At 38.6% G+C, this 18,312-nt stretch overlaps 1 protein-coding gene across 4 annotated transcripts in view; it reads right to left on the bottom strand.

Moving 5' to 3' along the window:
• Window positions 1-9,073: 9,073 nt before the first annotated feature.
• The window catches only part of LOC127567425 (vasculin-like), a 68,053-nt gene continuing 58,814 nt past the window's right edge, over window positions 9,074-18,312 (bottom strand). For 2 of the 4 annotated variants that reach the window (XM_052010313.1, XM_052010314.1), the window contains exons 10-13: window positions 17,420-17,607; window positions 14,871-14,973; window positions 12,479-12,606; window positions 9,074-10,365 (exon numbers count right to left, since the gene is read on the bottom strand). In XM_052010313.1, the coding sequence (XP_051866273.1) occupies window positions 10,329-10,365; window positions 12,479-12,606; window positions 14,871-14,973; window positions 17,420-17,607 (456 nt within the window). In that variant the 3' untranslated portion in view covers window positions 9,074-10,328. The remainder of the gene's footprint in view (window positions 10,366-12,478; window positions 12,607-14,870; window positions 14,974-17,419; window positions 17,608-18,312) is intronic. The other 2 variants (XM_052010315.1, XM_052010316.1) reach the window with 1 other exon arrangement.

Here is an 18,312-nt window from a genome sequence, read left to right as displayed (position 1 = left end):
TTTTATTACGAAAAGTTCCCCAGATTGTTCTGTATTAGTAACTGAAATTGTTAAAATATATTTTACAATATATACAAAACAGAAAATACAATAATTTCTTCAGAATTTTTTAAGACAACCTATGCTCTTCTTGCAAAGTCTAGGCTAGAAATGGAAAATTGAATCTGTATGGTCATTGCAGGCCATCTGTAGTGCCAGTTTGTATAGAGAATATCATGGAATCATACAAATAGAAGTGGGCCCTTTTGGCCCACCTCATCCATGCTGCCTATCATGCCCATCTACATTTCCCTCCATTAGGCCCATATCCCTCCACATCTTTCCTACCAGAGTACCTGTCCAAATATCTTAAACATCTGCCTCTACCACCACCTCTGGCAGTTCATTCCAGATAACCACCATTCTGTGTGAAAAGGAAAGCTGTAAGGCAGCAGTGAAGGGAGTAATTTGTTCTGAAAATATACCTCATACTTTTGTCCAGAACTGTCACTGATATACACATATGCAATCTGGGTACATTTTAATTATTAGAGATTCTACTGAATGTAATTATCAATGTGGATCCTAGGCTCAAGTGTCAGGAATCTTCCTGCATGCAGAGAAGATGGAGATGGTTGAAAGTCAGACTGTTTTTCATCAGCAGCAGTACTCCTGTTTATGGACGATTATTATTCAGCTCTGGTGAAAATGAAGTAACCTGCTCCCTTGAGCTGAGCAGACCACATCTGTCACGTACTATTAATGATCATCCCAAATAAAATACGCATTTTCTGACCTTCAGCAGGATCCGGCTATCTCAGGACTAACCCCGCAATATCATAGCACTTTTCTAAACTGTTTGACACAGCTTGACTGCAAGCCAGACATTAATGATTCAGTTCACCACCATCTTGAATTAGCCAGCACATGTTTTGTTTGATTGAAGAAAGGGGTATTTTAAGATCAAGATGTCAAACCTGACACAAAACTCAAGGTCTACCTGACCCTCTTACATACTTCTGGACATCTGGACTACCTACAGCAGGCATCTCAGGGCACTGAAAAATAACCCAATATTGTCTCACAAAATTTTCCAAATTTACTGGAAGGATGAGAGAATCAATGCGAGTATCCTCTCCCAGAGGAACATCCCCAGCAATGGGTGCTGGTTACCTTCCATGGATACATTGGGCTGGCTATGCTATTCGCAATGCCTGACAATTCCAAGTGCTGTGGGAAGAGATTACAATTCTTCAGAGTCCGATATGATGAGCAAAGAAATTACATTAGACTACAATGACTGGGAGACAACCGTCCAAATGCCCACCTGAACAAATCCTCACTGACCTTTCATATACAGCAATATCACCTACAAATCCATTTGACTATTTTCCGTGAATCTCTATAAGCTGCTAATTTGATCCGTTGGCTGATAACATTGACATATGGTGTAGTTTCAGACTTCAATAAAACATACAATGTCCCTGAGCTTTCCCTTATCCATCTAACACAAATACCTGGTTTTACAGGGATCAAACCTAATCTCTTCATTATTTTAAATGGCCTTATTTAAATAAAGATACCTTTGCCCACAGCCCATCCTGGTAACAGTGGACCTTTTAAAATGATTTTGGTATCAAACAATCTAATTGTCATCCTCAATCATTTGAAGATCTTGATATCATCACATTACTGATTCAATAATGATGAAATAAATAAGAAAGGTCAACAATTCCTACTCTACTCACCGAGTTCCTCCAGCAGTTTGTTTTTGCTGTAAATGACAGTTATGCCTGTTAAGAAACAACTTGACTTGGAGAAGAATCAGGAGATGATGGCATTTTCAGGATCAAGTTCCATATGGCAGAAGTCACAAGGGAGAAATATAGCATCATAGGTCTAAGAAATCATTCTCATGTGATATTTGGTATCTTGGAGTTTATTTTGTTGCACTGGGAATCCAATTCTCATTGTTCAGTATTCTATTAAATCTCTGCATGAGAAGCCTTGTTTATGGCAATGGACACAGGGAGTCAACCAGCTGTCAAACAGATTGAATGAACAGAAGTAATTGCCAGCAGTTCTACATGGATTTGCTGGCCTTTATACAGAATATTCTTACATTTAAACCTCAGGATTCGCAACTAGGTAATAAATTAGTCCAACTGTGACATGAGGATTCTTTTGCAATGGGAAGATGAGAGTTTGCAATGGAGTGCTGGTATTTGACAATACTATATAGGAGCACTCTGAACCTGGATGTTGCTATAATTAGGAAAATACATACAGTCATGCAGGGCTTTGGTCTACATTTGTATGAATCATTAGAGGGAAGCCAAGTGGGTACAGCACTGGTATGGGAAGATAACGACCCAGGTCTGACAGCACAAGGAAGGAAGCTCCTTAGGGTATAGTTTTACAAGTTTTCATAAGATTTGTTATGCATCAGACTCTCACACATGCACACACAATTACAGGTTGAAACTGCGGTCCAACACGTTTTGGATCTGTAGTACAGATCTGTACTAATTAATTCTAATTAAGATCTAAAATTAACTAAGATCTATAGTAATATGTACCTAATTAGCCTATCAGTGCAACTTTTGTGAACTCAGGGCAACAGCTTTGACTTACCAAAACATCAGGTTACCAACGGTTCTCAGAAACTGAACCGTCACTAACGTGGAGTATCCTGTACTGAAAAACAGAACAATTTTCCTGGTCAGAGGAAGATGATCCCATGGGTGCCGGACTAGAAAGTTTCAACCTGTAGAATGTTTACAATTAAACAGCTATCAGTAAAACTTTAAAATTAGTTAATTCCACACATTCAATATTCAAGTCATTTGATCCTTACACTGGAGGCAGGAAAAGACATCAAATTAGGGCAACAATGAATTGCACTTTGTAAACCTCCTGCAGGCTTGTCCGTTGCATTATAAACACCATGTTAGAATAGACAATAAAACTGAGGGACCATCTGATACCAAACTAGACATGGAATTCAGAAAAAGCAAAGTCACTCTCAAAGTCCTCCTCACATGTGTCTGGATTCTGCTCCTAAACTGGGAGAGGTGTCCACAAATTGATCAATTAATTAGCTGACAATCATACTTACAAAATCATACCCAACAGATAATCTGCCAGACTTCTCCATCATAATCTTTAGTTATGACAGACCCAATAGACTGGCATCACAGTGATACTCAGGCAGGAAGGAACTGTGGTCCTCAACATTGACTACAGACCTCGAAGTCTCATGGCATCATATCAAACATGGGCAAAGAAACCTCCTCCTGATAACCACCAACCTTGATTCCTCACTGGATGGACCAGTGCTCCACCACATTAGACAACACTTGAAAGAAGGGCTGAAAGCAGCAAGGTCACAAAACGTACTCCATCCAAATAGGGTCTTAGTAGGAACACCAGTCACCAAGCTGGCCGACTCAAAAGGACACCTCAACTCTGCAGCAGGCAATGATTGAACCAACACAAGGGAACCTACTTGACTTCATCAGTCTGCTTGCGATGGAAGCATTTGTCCACGACAACATTGACAGAATTGACCACCACAGAATCCTTGTGCAAACAAAGTCCCATCTTCATATCAATGACACCATCTATCATGCTGTGTGGCACTACCAGATCTGGCAGCTCAAAGCTGGGCATCCATGAGATACTGTGGATCCTCAGCAGCAGCAATGTACTGCACCACAATCTACAACATCAAGTCAAGGGATCAACCCAGGTTCACTGAGGAGTGCAGAAGGGCATACCAGAAACCATAGCAGGCTTGCCTAAAAGTGAGGCACCAAACAGCATGGTAGCATAGCAGTTAGCATGACGCTATTACAGTGCCAGCGATCGGGGTTCAATCCCCGCCACTGTCTGTATGGAGTTTGTACATTCTCCCTCTGTCTGTGTGGGTTTCCTCCGGGTGCTCCAACTTCCTCCCACATTCCAAAGACATATGGGTTAGTAGGTTAACATGGTGTAATTGGGTGGCGCAGACTCATTGGGCCAGAAGGGCCTGTTACCATGCCATATAAATAAAGTTTTAAAGTTTTTTTTTGGAAACAGGCACTAGACAAAAGAATGCTATGCAACAAAACTGTATGTAATAAATCAGAGCCAAGAGATCCCACAGCCAAAGCATCAGAAGAAAGGTTTGCAGTACTGTTTCATTTAGTTGCAAATTGTGGTAGACAAACAGCAAACAAGAGCAGATTATTGCAAGAATACCCCCATCTTCAACAATGGAGAGGCTGAAGCATTTGCAATTATGTTCAGCCAGAACTGACGAGTGAGTAACCCATCTGTTTCCTCCAGAGATTCCCACCAGCGATCTTCAGCCTATTCAATCGCTCTACATGATACCAAGAAATGGCCGAGAGGATCAAACACAAAGGTTATGGGACCCAATACTATTCCAGTTGTAGTACTCATGACTCCAGAACTAGATGTGCCTCTAGCCAAGCTGTTCCAATGTAGTTACAATACTGGAATCTTTCAAACAATGTTGAAAATTGACTGTATATGTGATGTCACAAGAAACAGGATACACCCTGTCTGGATAATTACCACCCAATTAATTTACTCTCAAAGGATTGGAAGGTGTCGTCAATAGTATTATCAAGCAACAGTTACTCACCAATAACCTGCACACCAATGCCCATTTTAGGTTTACTAGAACCACCCAGCTCTGGATCTCATGCCTGATTGGGACAAAAGACTCGAATTCCAAATTTGGCAAGTGACATTGCAGTTGACATCAAGGTAGCAATTGACTAAGTGTGGCAACAAACAGCCCTGATAAAACTGAAATCCACACATGGGTATCAAGGGGAAAGTTCCATAATGGTCAGTCATATCCCACAAAGAGAAAGATGCATGTATTTGTTGGAAGCTCCCTACCCAAGTGCATCACTGTAGGAGTTCCTTAGGTCAATTTCCCAAACCCAACCACCGTAAATCAATGATCTTTCTTCTACCAGAAGATCAGAAGCAAGGATATTCCCTGAAGAATGCAAAATGTTCATTTCTATTTACAATTCCTCACCAAATGAAGTAGTTTATGCCTGCTAGTAACGGGATTAAGACAACATTCAGGCAGGCACTGATGAGTGGCAAGTGACAGTCACACCAAAAAGATGCCAAGGATTGACCATTGCTAATATGAAAGAGCCTGCCTGTCCTTGATAGTCAATGGAGACCCCCCCCCCCCCCCCCAATTAACATTCCAGAAGTCACCATTGATCAACAGGACAGTCACATAAATACTGAGGCAACAGAAGCAAGTCATTTAGGACAAAGCAGCCTGTTACAATAATACTCTATCCACCACGCTAAACGTCCATTAGTACACCAACAGCACAGTGGCTACACTGTGTACAATCCACAAATGCACTGCAGTTACTCACCTAGGCTACTCCAACAGCACTTCCAAAAGCTGCAACATCCATCATCAAGAAAGGCAAAAGTAGCTAATGCATCGGAACACCTCCACCTTCAGCACTCTCTCCAAGATGCACATAATCCTGACTTGGAAATACATTGTTGTACCATCATCCTCCCCCATGTCTAATCTTGGAATTTAATAACTGAGTAGGATTGTGGGAGTACCTTCACTAGAAAGATGGTAGCAGTTCAAGGAGGTAGCTCACCACACTTTAAGGACTGTTAAGGCTGGGCAGTAAATGCTGACTTTGCCAGTGACACCCAAAAAAATGAATAAAATAAAAGATACTTTTGTGCCTTTCAATCTGTGGCTATGCAAATAGGCAAACATTCTGTTTAAAAGTAGCTTTACTGATGCATTAGTTTTAAAATCTATTAAATTTCTTTGCTCTGGTCATGTTAAAAATCATTTAAAAATGCAAATTAATGACTGTTGGACTTTTCTCACTGACAAAGTTAGATTTATGCCAGTAATATCAGAGCAACCCTGGCTGAAACAGTCAAGTTAGCAAGGTGGTGGTCAGGAAATTTGAAACTGAGTTTTGCTCTATGCCACTCATATTTGTATCTTCCATAATGTTTCATGCTGGTTAATGATTCACTTCATCCTGATTAGGTTCCACCCACCAAAAAAAAATGCCAGGCTGCATGTCAAAGTTGCAAGAGCCTGCCAAATGCTATGGTTCAGGGGCTCTTCAAACTGCAATCATTTTACTTGGTGTTTCTGCAGGCTCTTTCACATAAACCAAAGTAACTGGCTGGAGTTCACCAAAAGCTATTCAAATCCTTTTCGATGGTTTTGAAGGTGGTAAGCTTTAATAAAATGACAAACCTATTAGCTGAATTAACAGTAAAACACCCATCATTCTTATGTACATTTTAACTGAAAAAGTATTCCCTTCAGCTGCATATATTTTTAATTCATGAAAGATTTGTGACTATGCAATGAATTTTCACAGCAATTTGAATTAAAACCTAACCAACTGCAAGTTAAAAGCATATTCTGATAGCAATTTCCTGAATGAGCCTGTAGTAGAAAATCCCAGACCATTACAACTCTATATTAATAAGAGTCTGCAACATTTAATACAACATGATCCAAATGAAGACTTTTGGAACATTACCTCTATTTTATCTTCAAACTATCATAAATAACAGCAACTTATAAAGAGCAAAGGATTAAATTATTTTTTAAAAAGTTATAGAAATAGAAACTCAATCTCCACCACCTGAAAGAAGGGACAGACACACACAGAGTTTAAGTTCTCCTCTAAGCCACTTACCTGACTTGGAAATAGATCAGTTTCTGGGTCAAAATCCTGAAATTCTAATAGCACCAAAGTAATTTCACCAAATGGACTGTAGTTGTTCAAATTAAATCACTCATTAATACCTTAAGAGCAATAACTGGGGTCACTACTACATCCCGACTGTACATGTATACACACTAAAATTAAAAAAGTATATTACACACACACAGCATATAGTAAAATAAAAACACTGTCAGCATCTTGTGGTGACACGATTCCAATGAAGAAATGCTGAACAAATGTAGTAACATACAGTGAAACCAATAGGTTACAGATCCCTAAGGAACTGAAATCAATACACAAATTTCCAAAATAGTTATTTTAAGGAATTGAGAATTCCCCAAGCAGCAGAGAATCAGTCTACCCCTGGGATAGAAATGAGCATCATTCAATCCTGGGAACAGATTGAATTCTTTGTTGCTATGGATGATGAGGAAGAGCTCTCATTCCAAGACATTGTATACTCAAGACTGTTGTCAAATTCCTCTGACCTTCACGTATTATGTTTCATGTTACAAAAGGAGTTAGTATATTTGAAGACTGATTGTGCCTTGTATTTTGTAAGGGACTGGGTCTGTTGTTTCAAAAGTTTCATATTTTACCATGTAAGTTGTTTCTATCAATAGGATCCATTATGGGGAATGTGTTTATTCCAGTTTTAATATACCTGCAATGTCACTCATGCCCCTGTAAGATTTCCTGCAATTCACTATTAAATAGGAAATCACCCAGACTTTACATTTGCCTATTCCTAACAGCATTACAAAATATCATACTCTAATTGTACTAACAATGTAGGCCATACTTGGCATGCAATTTCTATATCACACATCACTCACAGGTTTCCAAGTTCCAACTTGTACCATAATCCACTATAATTAAGGAGGTTGGAACAGACTGACTCAAAGCGAGAAAGAATTGTCCAGGAAACTGACAACTGAGACAATAAAACCACAGTGAGGCAAATCTATCACAAGGAAAAGCAAGGTAACAAAGCGAGCAATAGCTCAAAGATATTTTGTAAAGTTGGCTTAAGCCACTAACTTCAACATATGTTTGAGAGATATTAAAGCAAGTAATCAAAAGGCAAATGGAATGCTGCTCTTCATTGCAAGGGGGTGGGATTTAGAAGTACGAAAGTCTCACAATAACTGTACAAGCAATTGGTGAGGCAATATCTAGCGTACTGCAAATACTTTTGGCTTTTATTCAAAGAGGGTTATACCTGAAAATAAAAACAGTACAAATGCTAGAAATCTGAAATAAATACAGGAAATGCTGGAAACAGTCAGGTTAGGCCGCATCTGTGGACAAAGAAACAGAGTTAACATTTCAGGTCCAAGGATCCTTCATCAAAACTGGGAAAGAGAAAGTAAGTTACAGGCAAACTCTACATTACTGGGGGGGGGGGGGGTTTGCATTCCCAGAAAACTGTCTGTATTTTCTTTCCATAACACAAAGCCACATCATCTACACATGCATTAAGAAATGCGAGCTGAAAATAAAAATTCATGGGGATATCTATTATAGGGATCCCAGGTAATCTCAATGTTTACAGAGCCGTCCAGTTTATAGATTAATAAGGATTGTTAGAAAAACAACTGAAGCACACGCAATAGCTATGAAATGCAGGTCAGAAACCCAAATCCAGAAGTAGACTGTTGGGAATGCCCAGCACAATCAGATAGTTTTTCTTCTATCCACAGACACCAGGTTAACTATAGATGGATAACCACATATAACAAACAATATTTCAAGAATTTCTAAGATACTTCTGTCTAAATCAAAGCAAATGAGCAAAAGAATTCCCTTGGAAAATCATTACCCAACATTATCAACAGCACACATGGATTTCACAGAACTTGGTTTCTACCAAAAAGTGCAATAAAAATAAATTGGCTTATTCAATTGCAATTAAATCAATTATCCTGATATTATATTCAATATTGTATATATAAAGATTAAAACTCAAGAGTGCAATGTCAAGATCTGTTAGTATATATTCTGTTGAGTTAAGGATCCCAATGACCATAATGCACCTGCCAAGCATTGTACACAATTTTCATGGCTGTATATTAAATTATTTTAAGTACACACTTTCACTGCCAAATAATACATACCTCGATTCTTTTAAACTATAAAAAAATGAATGCTGTTCAAATCGTAACAGTTAAATCAAAATGGTGTCACATATGCCTAACTTTCATGTAATCAAAACAATGTCATTTTGGATGAAAGAACAAACAGATAGAATTAGTCAAACAGTAAAATCTGACTGCAAAAAGCACACAGCAAAAAGGTGAATAATTATGTTTTTTGCTGCAATGAACTGAGAGAATAATTTTAACAAGACTACTGGGAGCATTCTCTGCTATTTTAATAGTGGCTGAATTTAATAACAGGCTGAATTCAATGCATCATCTAAAAGACAACACTCCTGACAACATAGTATTCCTTTAGTACTGCAGTGAAGGATTAACCTAGATTATGTATTCAATTGCTCATTTGGAGATTAAACACATAACCACATCTTTATGGTTTCATCTTCCCTTACTGGGAATTTGAAGCTGCCCCATGTGGCAGATATCAAAAAAAAATTGCAGGAGCACCAACTCCTAAAATACTCCTGGCACAAAGTCAGACCAGTATCAGACTTGCTGCAAATCCAGTTTTTATTCCATTTAGTGAATAGATCCAGCAACTGTGATCATAACCTTTTGGTAAGATTTGTAAATAACTACTTTATCAAAATAATCTGTCAATTTTCAATAGTTTGCTTTGTACAGTCCACCCTGAATATCAAGGCTTTGTGTAGCACAGATAAAGCTCTTGATCTCAGAATTCTTCTTTCTACAAATTGAAGAAATATGATTTTTAAAAAAAAACTACAAATGGTTAGAAAAGCAATTAACTTTGAGAAAGAATTGGAACGATACAAGAGCACTCATTAGGTTTAGGCAACGAGTTTACTGCATCCACTTTTGACCAACATGCTAGATCACCCGTTTTTCTGTAGACAGTGGACTTGCAGAGTCCAGTTTTGGTAATGAATATGAGTCAGCAAGCAGGATACTGTGTTTTCAATTTGCTGTTTCTCAACAAATGGAACAACTTTAAGCCAAAAGCTCCATGGAACAATACACAATTTTAACTTCAATTCGGTTTATTAGATCTGTGAATTATCCCATGATCAATAACTTTTTTCACATTGTAGTAATGTATCCTCTGATCAGCAGTGATGAAGCAGATCAACGCTAAATCCAACTGAAATCCTCATTACTACAAAAGGCCATTACAAAGCATTAAGCAAAGTTCAAATTAGGCCAAGTCCAACAATGTCCATTCTTGAACAAAGAAGCCCCCTCAAATTTCTTCTGGTGGGGTATTGAACTGCTTTTAATGCAGTTTATTTTTGGCAGTTTACCACAATGATAATAATTATACCCAAATCATTTTTACGTCTCTCTTTAACCTCTCACACATCATCATCAGATGTATCACTGCTGCTCGTCTCTGTGTCATCATTAATAGTAGGCTTGTAAGTGCTCTTCCACGTGAAGTTACAAGTCAGACCATTTTTCAAAAGACCGTTTTTGCGAAGGCCGTTTTTCTGGAGCTGAAAAGAAGAATAAAATGGTATTTAAAACTAAAATGCAAACTGCAATAATTACTAAAGCAAACCCTGTCTATACTGAATCAGCCAATAATGCAGCAGTATAATCAATTAAATTTCAAATGTTGCAGACTGGGAGTTTAAATCCAGAAGAACCCAATTAATCATCTGATGAGTCAGGAGGTATACAGCAGGGAAACAGGCCCTTTGGCCCAACTCATCCATGCTGACCAAGGTGCCTTCCTGAGCTAGACCCATTTGCCTGCCTTTTGCCCATATTTCCGTCTTTTAAACATTGTAATTGTAGCCACCTCATGACGGTCCCTAACCAAAAACATTAATGTGTTTTACTCTCCCCAAAGATGCTGTCTGACCTGCTGAGTACATCCAGCATTTTCAGTTTTTATTCAGACTTCTAGCACCTGCATTTATTTTTATTTCCAACCGATAATTCATATAATTGACCCTTTGCTCCATTTATTAGAAGAGACATTCCATGCACGTGTGGCTAATTCCACAAACTATCCTCCATCTTCCTAGTGACAGTACTAAAATGCTTATAACAACTGTGAGAGCTGCAGTGAGGGTTCTAACCTCTTTGTAAATGTAAGATGATCAGACACTCATTAGGAAAATGAGGGAATAAAATGAAAACTGGTTCTATAGAGAGCTTACATTATTTGAAAAAAAAACTGCTTTGGGCTACCAAAAATTTAGAAAGAGAGATGGTAAGATATCTTTATTAGTCACATGTACACCGAAACACACAGTGAAATGCATCTTTTGCGTAGAGTGTTCTGGGGGCAGCCCGCAAGTGTCGCCACGCTTCCGGCGCCAACATAGCATGCCCAAGACTTCTTAACCCGTATGTCTTTGGAATGTGGGAGGAATCTGGAGCACCCGGAGGAAACCCACGCATACATAGGGAGAACGTACATACTCCTTACAGGCAGTGGCTGGAATTGAACCCAGAATGTTGGCACTGTAAGCGTTATGCTAACTGCTACACTACCGTGTAACTGCATTTGGCCAGAATGCATCTGCAGTATTTTGCTCCGGTATAAAGAAGTCATCTATTTAAACAAAGCAAAAGACTTCTGTTGCCCATCAAAATCCTGGATAGCAGATCATGTGAATTGGTCATAATATAGTTAAACTAACCTACTCCAAAACTAAATACCAACTCTACTAACTCTTGCCAAGCTGAGGACAAAAATCAAACTTTGCTACTAAAAAGATGGTTTGTGGATTCATGTTTCCTGGGTTCAGATTTAGATGGTGGTTGTTTAATGCAGAACCTCTATTGTGGGAAATGACTAACACTTTTTAAGGAATGGCAAATCCTTTGGGGATTGTTCTGAAAATCTTAGAGGCTTGAAGTATTGAGTCTTGGGTTGACTTAAAATAGGAATTTCAGAAAGCAGACAATTATTGCATTCTGAACCACATACCAAAATAGGCTAGGCCTTACAAAATCCCAGAACATAGTTTTCACTTCTCCAACACTCCAGCAGCATTGGAGCAAAAACTATTTTTCAGGATGCAAGAGCTACTGGCAAGGCTAGAATTTATTTGCCATTATTTATTGTGGTGGCAGGTTACTACTGAAGGTACTCCCACAATGCAGCTGCATAGGAGATTCAAGGAGCAGACCAGCAGCCATGATGGAATGCAAATACATTTCCAACTCAGCTCTACGCATGTAGCTGCCAGCTTCCCAGTTTGGTGGAAGAGACTACAGGTTTGAGAGGTCAGAATAGCCAAGACAAGTAACCACAGTGCATTTTGTAGATGCAGCATGGATGTGGTCGTGCCAATGGCGGTGGAGGGAATGAATCTTTAGGGTGATGGAGCTGCACTCATCCAGGCATGCAGAGAACATTTCATCATGCTCTTGCCTTAAGCCTTGCAGATGGTGAAAAGGCTTTCAGGTATCCTGAGACTTGTCGTTGCCATGCGCAACTAGTCTCTAACCTGCACTTGAGCCACTTTATTTGTGACCAGTCCAGTTGAGTTTCTGATCAATAGTAACCCTCAGGATGTTAATGGAAGGGGGACTTGGCATGCTATTGAAGGGGAGGCAATTAGATTCTGTCTTGTTCAAGATGGTCACTACCTGCCACTTTGCAATTCAGGCCAAAAGGTTGTCAGTCTTGTCACATAGGGCATGGACTGCTTCATTTTCTGAAGAGTTGCAAATGTAGTTAAACATTGCATAATGGGTGAATATCCCTCACTTCTGACCTGATAAAGGAAAGAAGATCACTGATGAAGCAGTCAAGAACAATTGGGTCACAGAAGCTTAGATGCAGTTGCTTAATCTTCTGCTGGCTCAGTTCAATCATAGCAGCCAAAGCATTCATTTAATAGATCCTACTCCATTTACTAACCAAAAGGGGTTGGTCCTAGGACACTGCCTAGACAAATCACCTGCAGCAATGTGCTGTGGCTCAAATGAATCATCTCCAGTAAACACAACCATCTTCCTTTGAGCTAGACACACCATTGCCCAGAGATTAATTGGGCTTCTTGATGCAACACTTGGTCAAATGCTGACTTAATGGCGTGGGCAGACACACTCATTCATGAAATACAACCTTTTGTTCCATGCTTCAACCAAGGCTGTGCTGAAATCTGGCAAAACCCAAACTGGGCATTTGCCATTTGACAGTGCTATCATCAACACCTTCATCTATTTGCTGATAATTGAGTGTAAACTGACAGAGCCATAGTTAAAATGGATTTGTCTTGACTTTTATAGCCAGGAAATAATCAGTCAAATTTCTACATTTTCATTGTCCTGAAGATGCTGGTATGACTGTATTGGAACAGCTTTGACCAGAGGTTAGTTCTGGACTACATGTTTTTCATTCTACAGCCAGCATAGGTGGTCCCATAGCCTTTGCTGCATCTTGATATCATGTGGAATGAATCAAACTAGCTGAAAACAGGCTTCTGTGATGGTGGAAATCATAGCAGAAACCCAAAATAGATGATCTACTCAGCACCTCTGGCTGAAAATGGTGACAAAACCTTCACCTTTGTCTCTAGCACCACATGCTGTGCTCTGCTAATGTTTGCAATGGGGATGTTCTTGGAGTCACCTCTTCCTATTAGCTTTTTAAATTTCGCCACCATTATTCACAACTAGAAAACTTGGAAAAAAATTGCATGACAAATACAGATTTATTAGGTATATTTATTTCAATTAATTAACTGTGCAGAGATTTTCATTAGACCTCAAAACACCAGAGGTTGAGCAGTTTCGTTAAAAATAAAATTGTTTGTCATATTTTCCATTCCTTAGGCAACAATGAAAAGTAACAGAAGAATTTCCAGGGCGATTTAGAGTTGCAATAAGAATGCTTCATCTGTGGCCACACGGACCTTTATATCAGTTAATAGAATAATTAGCATTACACCAGGGAGGGGGTTGGTGGTGGTGAAGGTTACTACAGGTGTTAATAGCCCATAAAGTGATGGGATGACAGAGTTGTGTTACGGACTCAGTGAAAGTCCCTTTAAGATAGAGAGTGTATGTGTATGTGTGTGTGGGGCGTGCTTACGTCAATAGAAGATAAAGGACGTAATGACGTTGTTGAAGAAGTTAGAAGGAGCGAGCGAGAGAGAGAGCGAGAGAGAGAGCGACACCAGCCTGCTAGTTTTCTCTATCGATGGATGAGAAACAATAACTGTGTCTGCCACTGAAATCCATGTATGGAAGTTGGAAGTAATCCGGTGGAATTCACTTTGTTGCTGACTTGTAGAAGGAAACAGGTATTTGTGTGTGTGGACGACCACAATTCGGATGCTTTTCGGGGTGAGGAAGTCACTACCGAGTAAACACTGAAGTGTCGCTGGGGTTCCATCATGGAACATTTGGATTTCGTATTTACTCTCTCTATGTTTCTCTACGTCTACGTCTTATCTTCAGACAACGGTGGTTATTGAAGAAGCCCTTGCTCATGTTTCACCTTATGGCTTGCGGAACTGAACTTTAAGAACCATTCCGGAACTTGGAGTTTGGGACTTTGTCACACACACACACGACGAGTTTAGTTTTGGGGTTAACGTTCGAGGTCTACCATTTTTGAATTCTAACATACTAACATTTTCACTTTTATTTTACGTATTATCATAAGTAGTGATTAATAAAATAGTTTTTAACACTGAATCATGCTCAGTGTGTTTCTTTTGTTGCTGGTTCGTGACAGTTGCAAGGACTAGATTGACATGTGAAAAACTAAAGTATCCAATTGTGATATCAAAATTTACAGCTGAAGCCTAGTTCTACTTGCAAAACTTGGAGTGGGGTTTGAATAATGCACTCCTGGGTGCAAGATATTATGGAAAACAAATCAAATCATACACATACAATGTGATTAATATCCAGAAAGTACATGATTAAAAGCGGAATGGCCAATTAGAAAATAGAGGGGAAATGGGAGAGGATAAAGGGGACTAGAGAATAGATCAAATTCTGCCTAGAACTGAACAGATGTTGTTACCTGTTCACTGATGGCCTGGAATTCCCTCATCTCATCCTCTGTTAATGGAGCACAAGTTTCATCATTTTCACTTTCTTCCTGCCAACCCATCTCTTTGAGCAGCCTAAAAGGAAACAAAGCATGTCGAATAATACATTTCTGAAAAGCTGAAGAACCCCAAGTATTAAATGGTTAATACATAAAGTAAACGAGGTATCACCGTTTATAGATAACAAAAGCTTAAATGTAAGCAAATAAAGTGGGTGTTAATCCCACAGAGAGAATCTGGGGAATAAATAATGGAAAACAAGGAGACAACAGATGCATTAAGTGTTTTTTTGAAAATCAGTCTTCACTATGGAGGAGACAAGTAACACCCCAGAAATGGCAGCAGCTCAGGAATTGGAAGGGAAGGAGGAACTCAGGAAATTACAATCATCAGGGAAGTTGTAGTGAGTAATTGATGGAGCTGCAGGCAGATAAGTCTCTGGGTCCTGACAGACTTGATCCAAAGCTCTTAAAAGAAATGGCTGGTGAGAAAGTCGATGCATTGGTTTCAAATTTTCCAAAATTCCTTATCTGGGGAAGACTTCATTAGCTTGGGAAGCAGTAAGTCCATTGCTCGCGATCTCTCTCTCCCTTTCATCAGAGGTAGAGGGAGATTGAGAGCAGTAAAGACAGACCAATTAGCTTAATGTCTATCATAGGGAAAATATTATCAGCCATTAATGTTACAGCAAGGAATTTTTTAAAAATTAGGGAAATCAGGGAAAGTCAACATGGTTTTGTGAAAGGGACATTATATTGATCAATTTGTTGGAGTTAGTTGAATTAATGTGCAGTAGAAAAAGAATCAGGATATAGCATACTTAGACTTACTTAATAAGTTTATTCAAAGGTTCTTATGGAAAATAAAAGGTATAGGAGGCAACATATTCTCGTGAAAAGAAGATTGAGTGGCAAGCTGGAAACAGAGGTCAGGCATAAATGGGTCTTTTCCTGGTCAACAGAATGTAACCAGTACTGTGTCATAGGGACCAGTGCTGCACCATCAACTTTCTAAAATTTATATAAATGACTCGGATGAACGCAACAAAGGGATGATTGCTAAATTTGCTGATGGCACAAATATAGACAGGAATATAGATTGCAAAGTAGACACCTGGAGGCTATAACGTATCCAAGATGAGTTAAGTATCTTGCAAAAATAAGGCAATTAGAATACGATATGGCAAAATGTGAAATTGTCCCTCTTGGCAGAAAAAATAAAAACCATATTGTCCAAATGGTGGGAGATTGTTGAGCTGCACAAAGAGGGGTGATTTGCAACTGGTTAGTATGCAGGTATCTGAAGTAATTAGGAAAGTTAACAATATAATTTATTGCTGAAAAATAGAATATATAGGTATGGAGTTTATGCTTTAATTATACAAAGCAACAGTACAACCACATCTGGAGTAAAGTGTAAAGTATTGGTCTCCTTATTTTAGGAAGGATGTGAGAGCATTGGAAGCAGTTCACACAAGATTTACAAGATAAATACCTGGAATGTACAGGTTGTCTTAGGAGGAAAGATTGGGTAGGCTAGACTTTTATCTGTAGGAGTTTGAAAGGGCGATAGATCTTGACAGATTGAATGTGGAGGATGTTTTTTCTTGTGGGATAATCTAAAACTAGGGATCTCTGATTAAAAACGAAGGGTTCACCCAATTAAGACCAAAATGAGGCAATTTTATTTTCCTCAAAGGGTGGTGAGTTTTTGAAGTTATCTTCCTCAAACAGCAGTGAAAGCACTCTGAATATTCTTAAGTCAGAAACCTATAAGCAAGGGTGTGAAAGGAATCTGTGGGTAGACAGGAATGCCGAGTCAAGGTTACAATCAGTTCAGTCATGATCTTATTAAATGGGAGAGCAGGCTTGAGGGATCGATTGACACTCTGCTTCAAATATGTATGTTCATATTCTTTGCTTGCAATTTGATGACTCATACAGGATTCTAGTTTGTCGTTCATCCACCTGTTGACATCAGTAGTTTTCAGTTATAGTATGACCAGATTAGTTAGAAGTGTAATTCAAGCTCAATTATCAAATTCAGTGTTCAACATTGTATTGGTCAATGGTAACATATGCAATTATTAAACACAATGAACTAGTATCTGGCAAGAGCAAGATAATGGGAAAACAACCCCACTATGGTAATGACTTTAAGAATTAAAGTCCTGAGATACAACATTTTTTTATAACAAATCATTACGTTCAGTAAGAGAAAGATAGAGTGGTGTGTGTGTATATACACAGAGTCATGAAAGTGATAGTGGGGGTGGGGAAAGGAGATGCATTCATAGATCATGGTTAAGCAGCATAAGCTGTACAACAGCAAATCAACTAGATGAAAATTACAGCAAGACAGTGCCAAGTAGACAGTCATATTCACGGCAGGTGGTACCATACTGCCCAGGTGCTGTAGGAAATTTACAACAGCATACAAATCTTTTGACTTTTACACACTATTAATGCATCCAAATCAATAGATGAACTAATGTTTAATGTTTATGATTTTGTACACATACCTGTGCTCAGCTTCCAGTGAACTTGATAAAATGTTAGATTGGGGGAATGCTGAAGAGCGAATAGTTGTCTGGGATAGAAGTCGATCATTTCCATTTTCCCTGGAATCACTATTTTTATCAAAATTTCTGTTCTTGTCTCTCTCTTGATGAGTATTCTTGTTGTGTTGCATGTTAAACATTTCATAATCCTGGGGACCAAGGCAGACAAACATCTTGTAGATCTCTTTTGTTTGCTACTTATTTCTTAAAAATCAAAGTGCATTTCTGAGCAATGTAAAAGTTCTAATTTTTAAAGTTCTACTTTAAAAGTATGAACAAGTTTTATTTCACATAAGCATTTTACTTTAAAATATTGCTGGAGACAAAGAATGACTAGCTAATTGATAGGCTATTAGCAACATCAGGTCCTTTGCGGGCAAATAATAATCAATATTAAAATGAAAACTAACACAGGGTGATGGAAAATACTCACTTGAAACAGATGGAGGAAAACAAAAAAAAATCTTAAATACATAATCCAATATTCACTTATATTGAATCTAAATATACACAGGAAGAATTGTAAAGGTCAAGAATTTCTTGGCTCTGCAGAAGAAACAGGCAGTTTTAGTCTTTGCTTGAACATTCATTAAAATTAAATCTTAAACAAGGATACATCACAATTTCTTATATCAAACTAATGAAATAGTATTACTCAAAAAAATCCTCTTCCTCTTACTAAGCCAATTCAGCATCCTTACCACACTTAGCTTCACAGATTAATCTTAATAATAAGCCTCGTTCTTATCATAACACTTTCAAAAGCCTTTGTACACAATGCAGTACAACTCCAATAATCTAGCACCTTTGGGACTTTGGTACTGCCGGACTGGCATATTTTCCAGATTATTGTA

This window comes from Pristis pectinata, chromosome 2 (assembly GCF_009764475.1).
Source record: "Pristis pectinata isolate sPriPec2 chromosome 2, sPriPec2.1.pri, whole genome shotgun sequence".
Classification (NCBI taxonomy): domain Eukaryota; kingdom Metazoa; phylum Chordata; class Chondrichthyes; order Rhinopristiformes; family Pristidae; genus Pristis; species Pristis pectinata.
The sequence above is the reverse complement of the archived record's forward strand: the minus strand, read 5'-3'. Positions and strand labels throughout refer to the sequence as shown.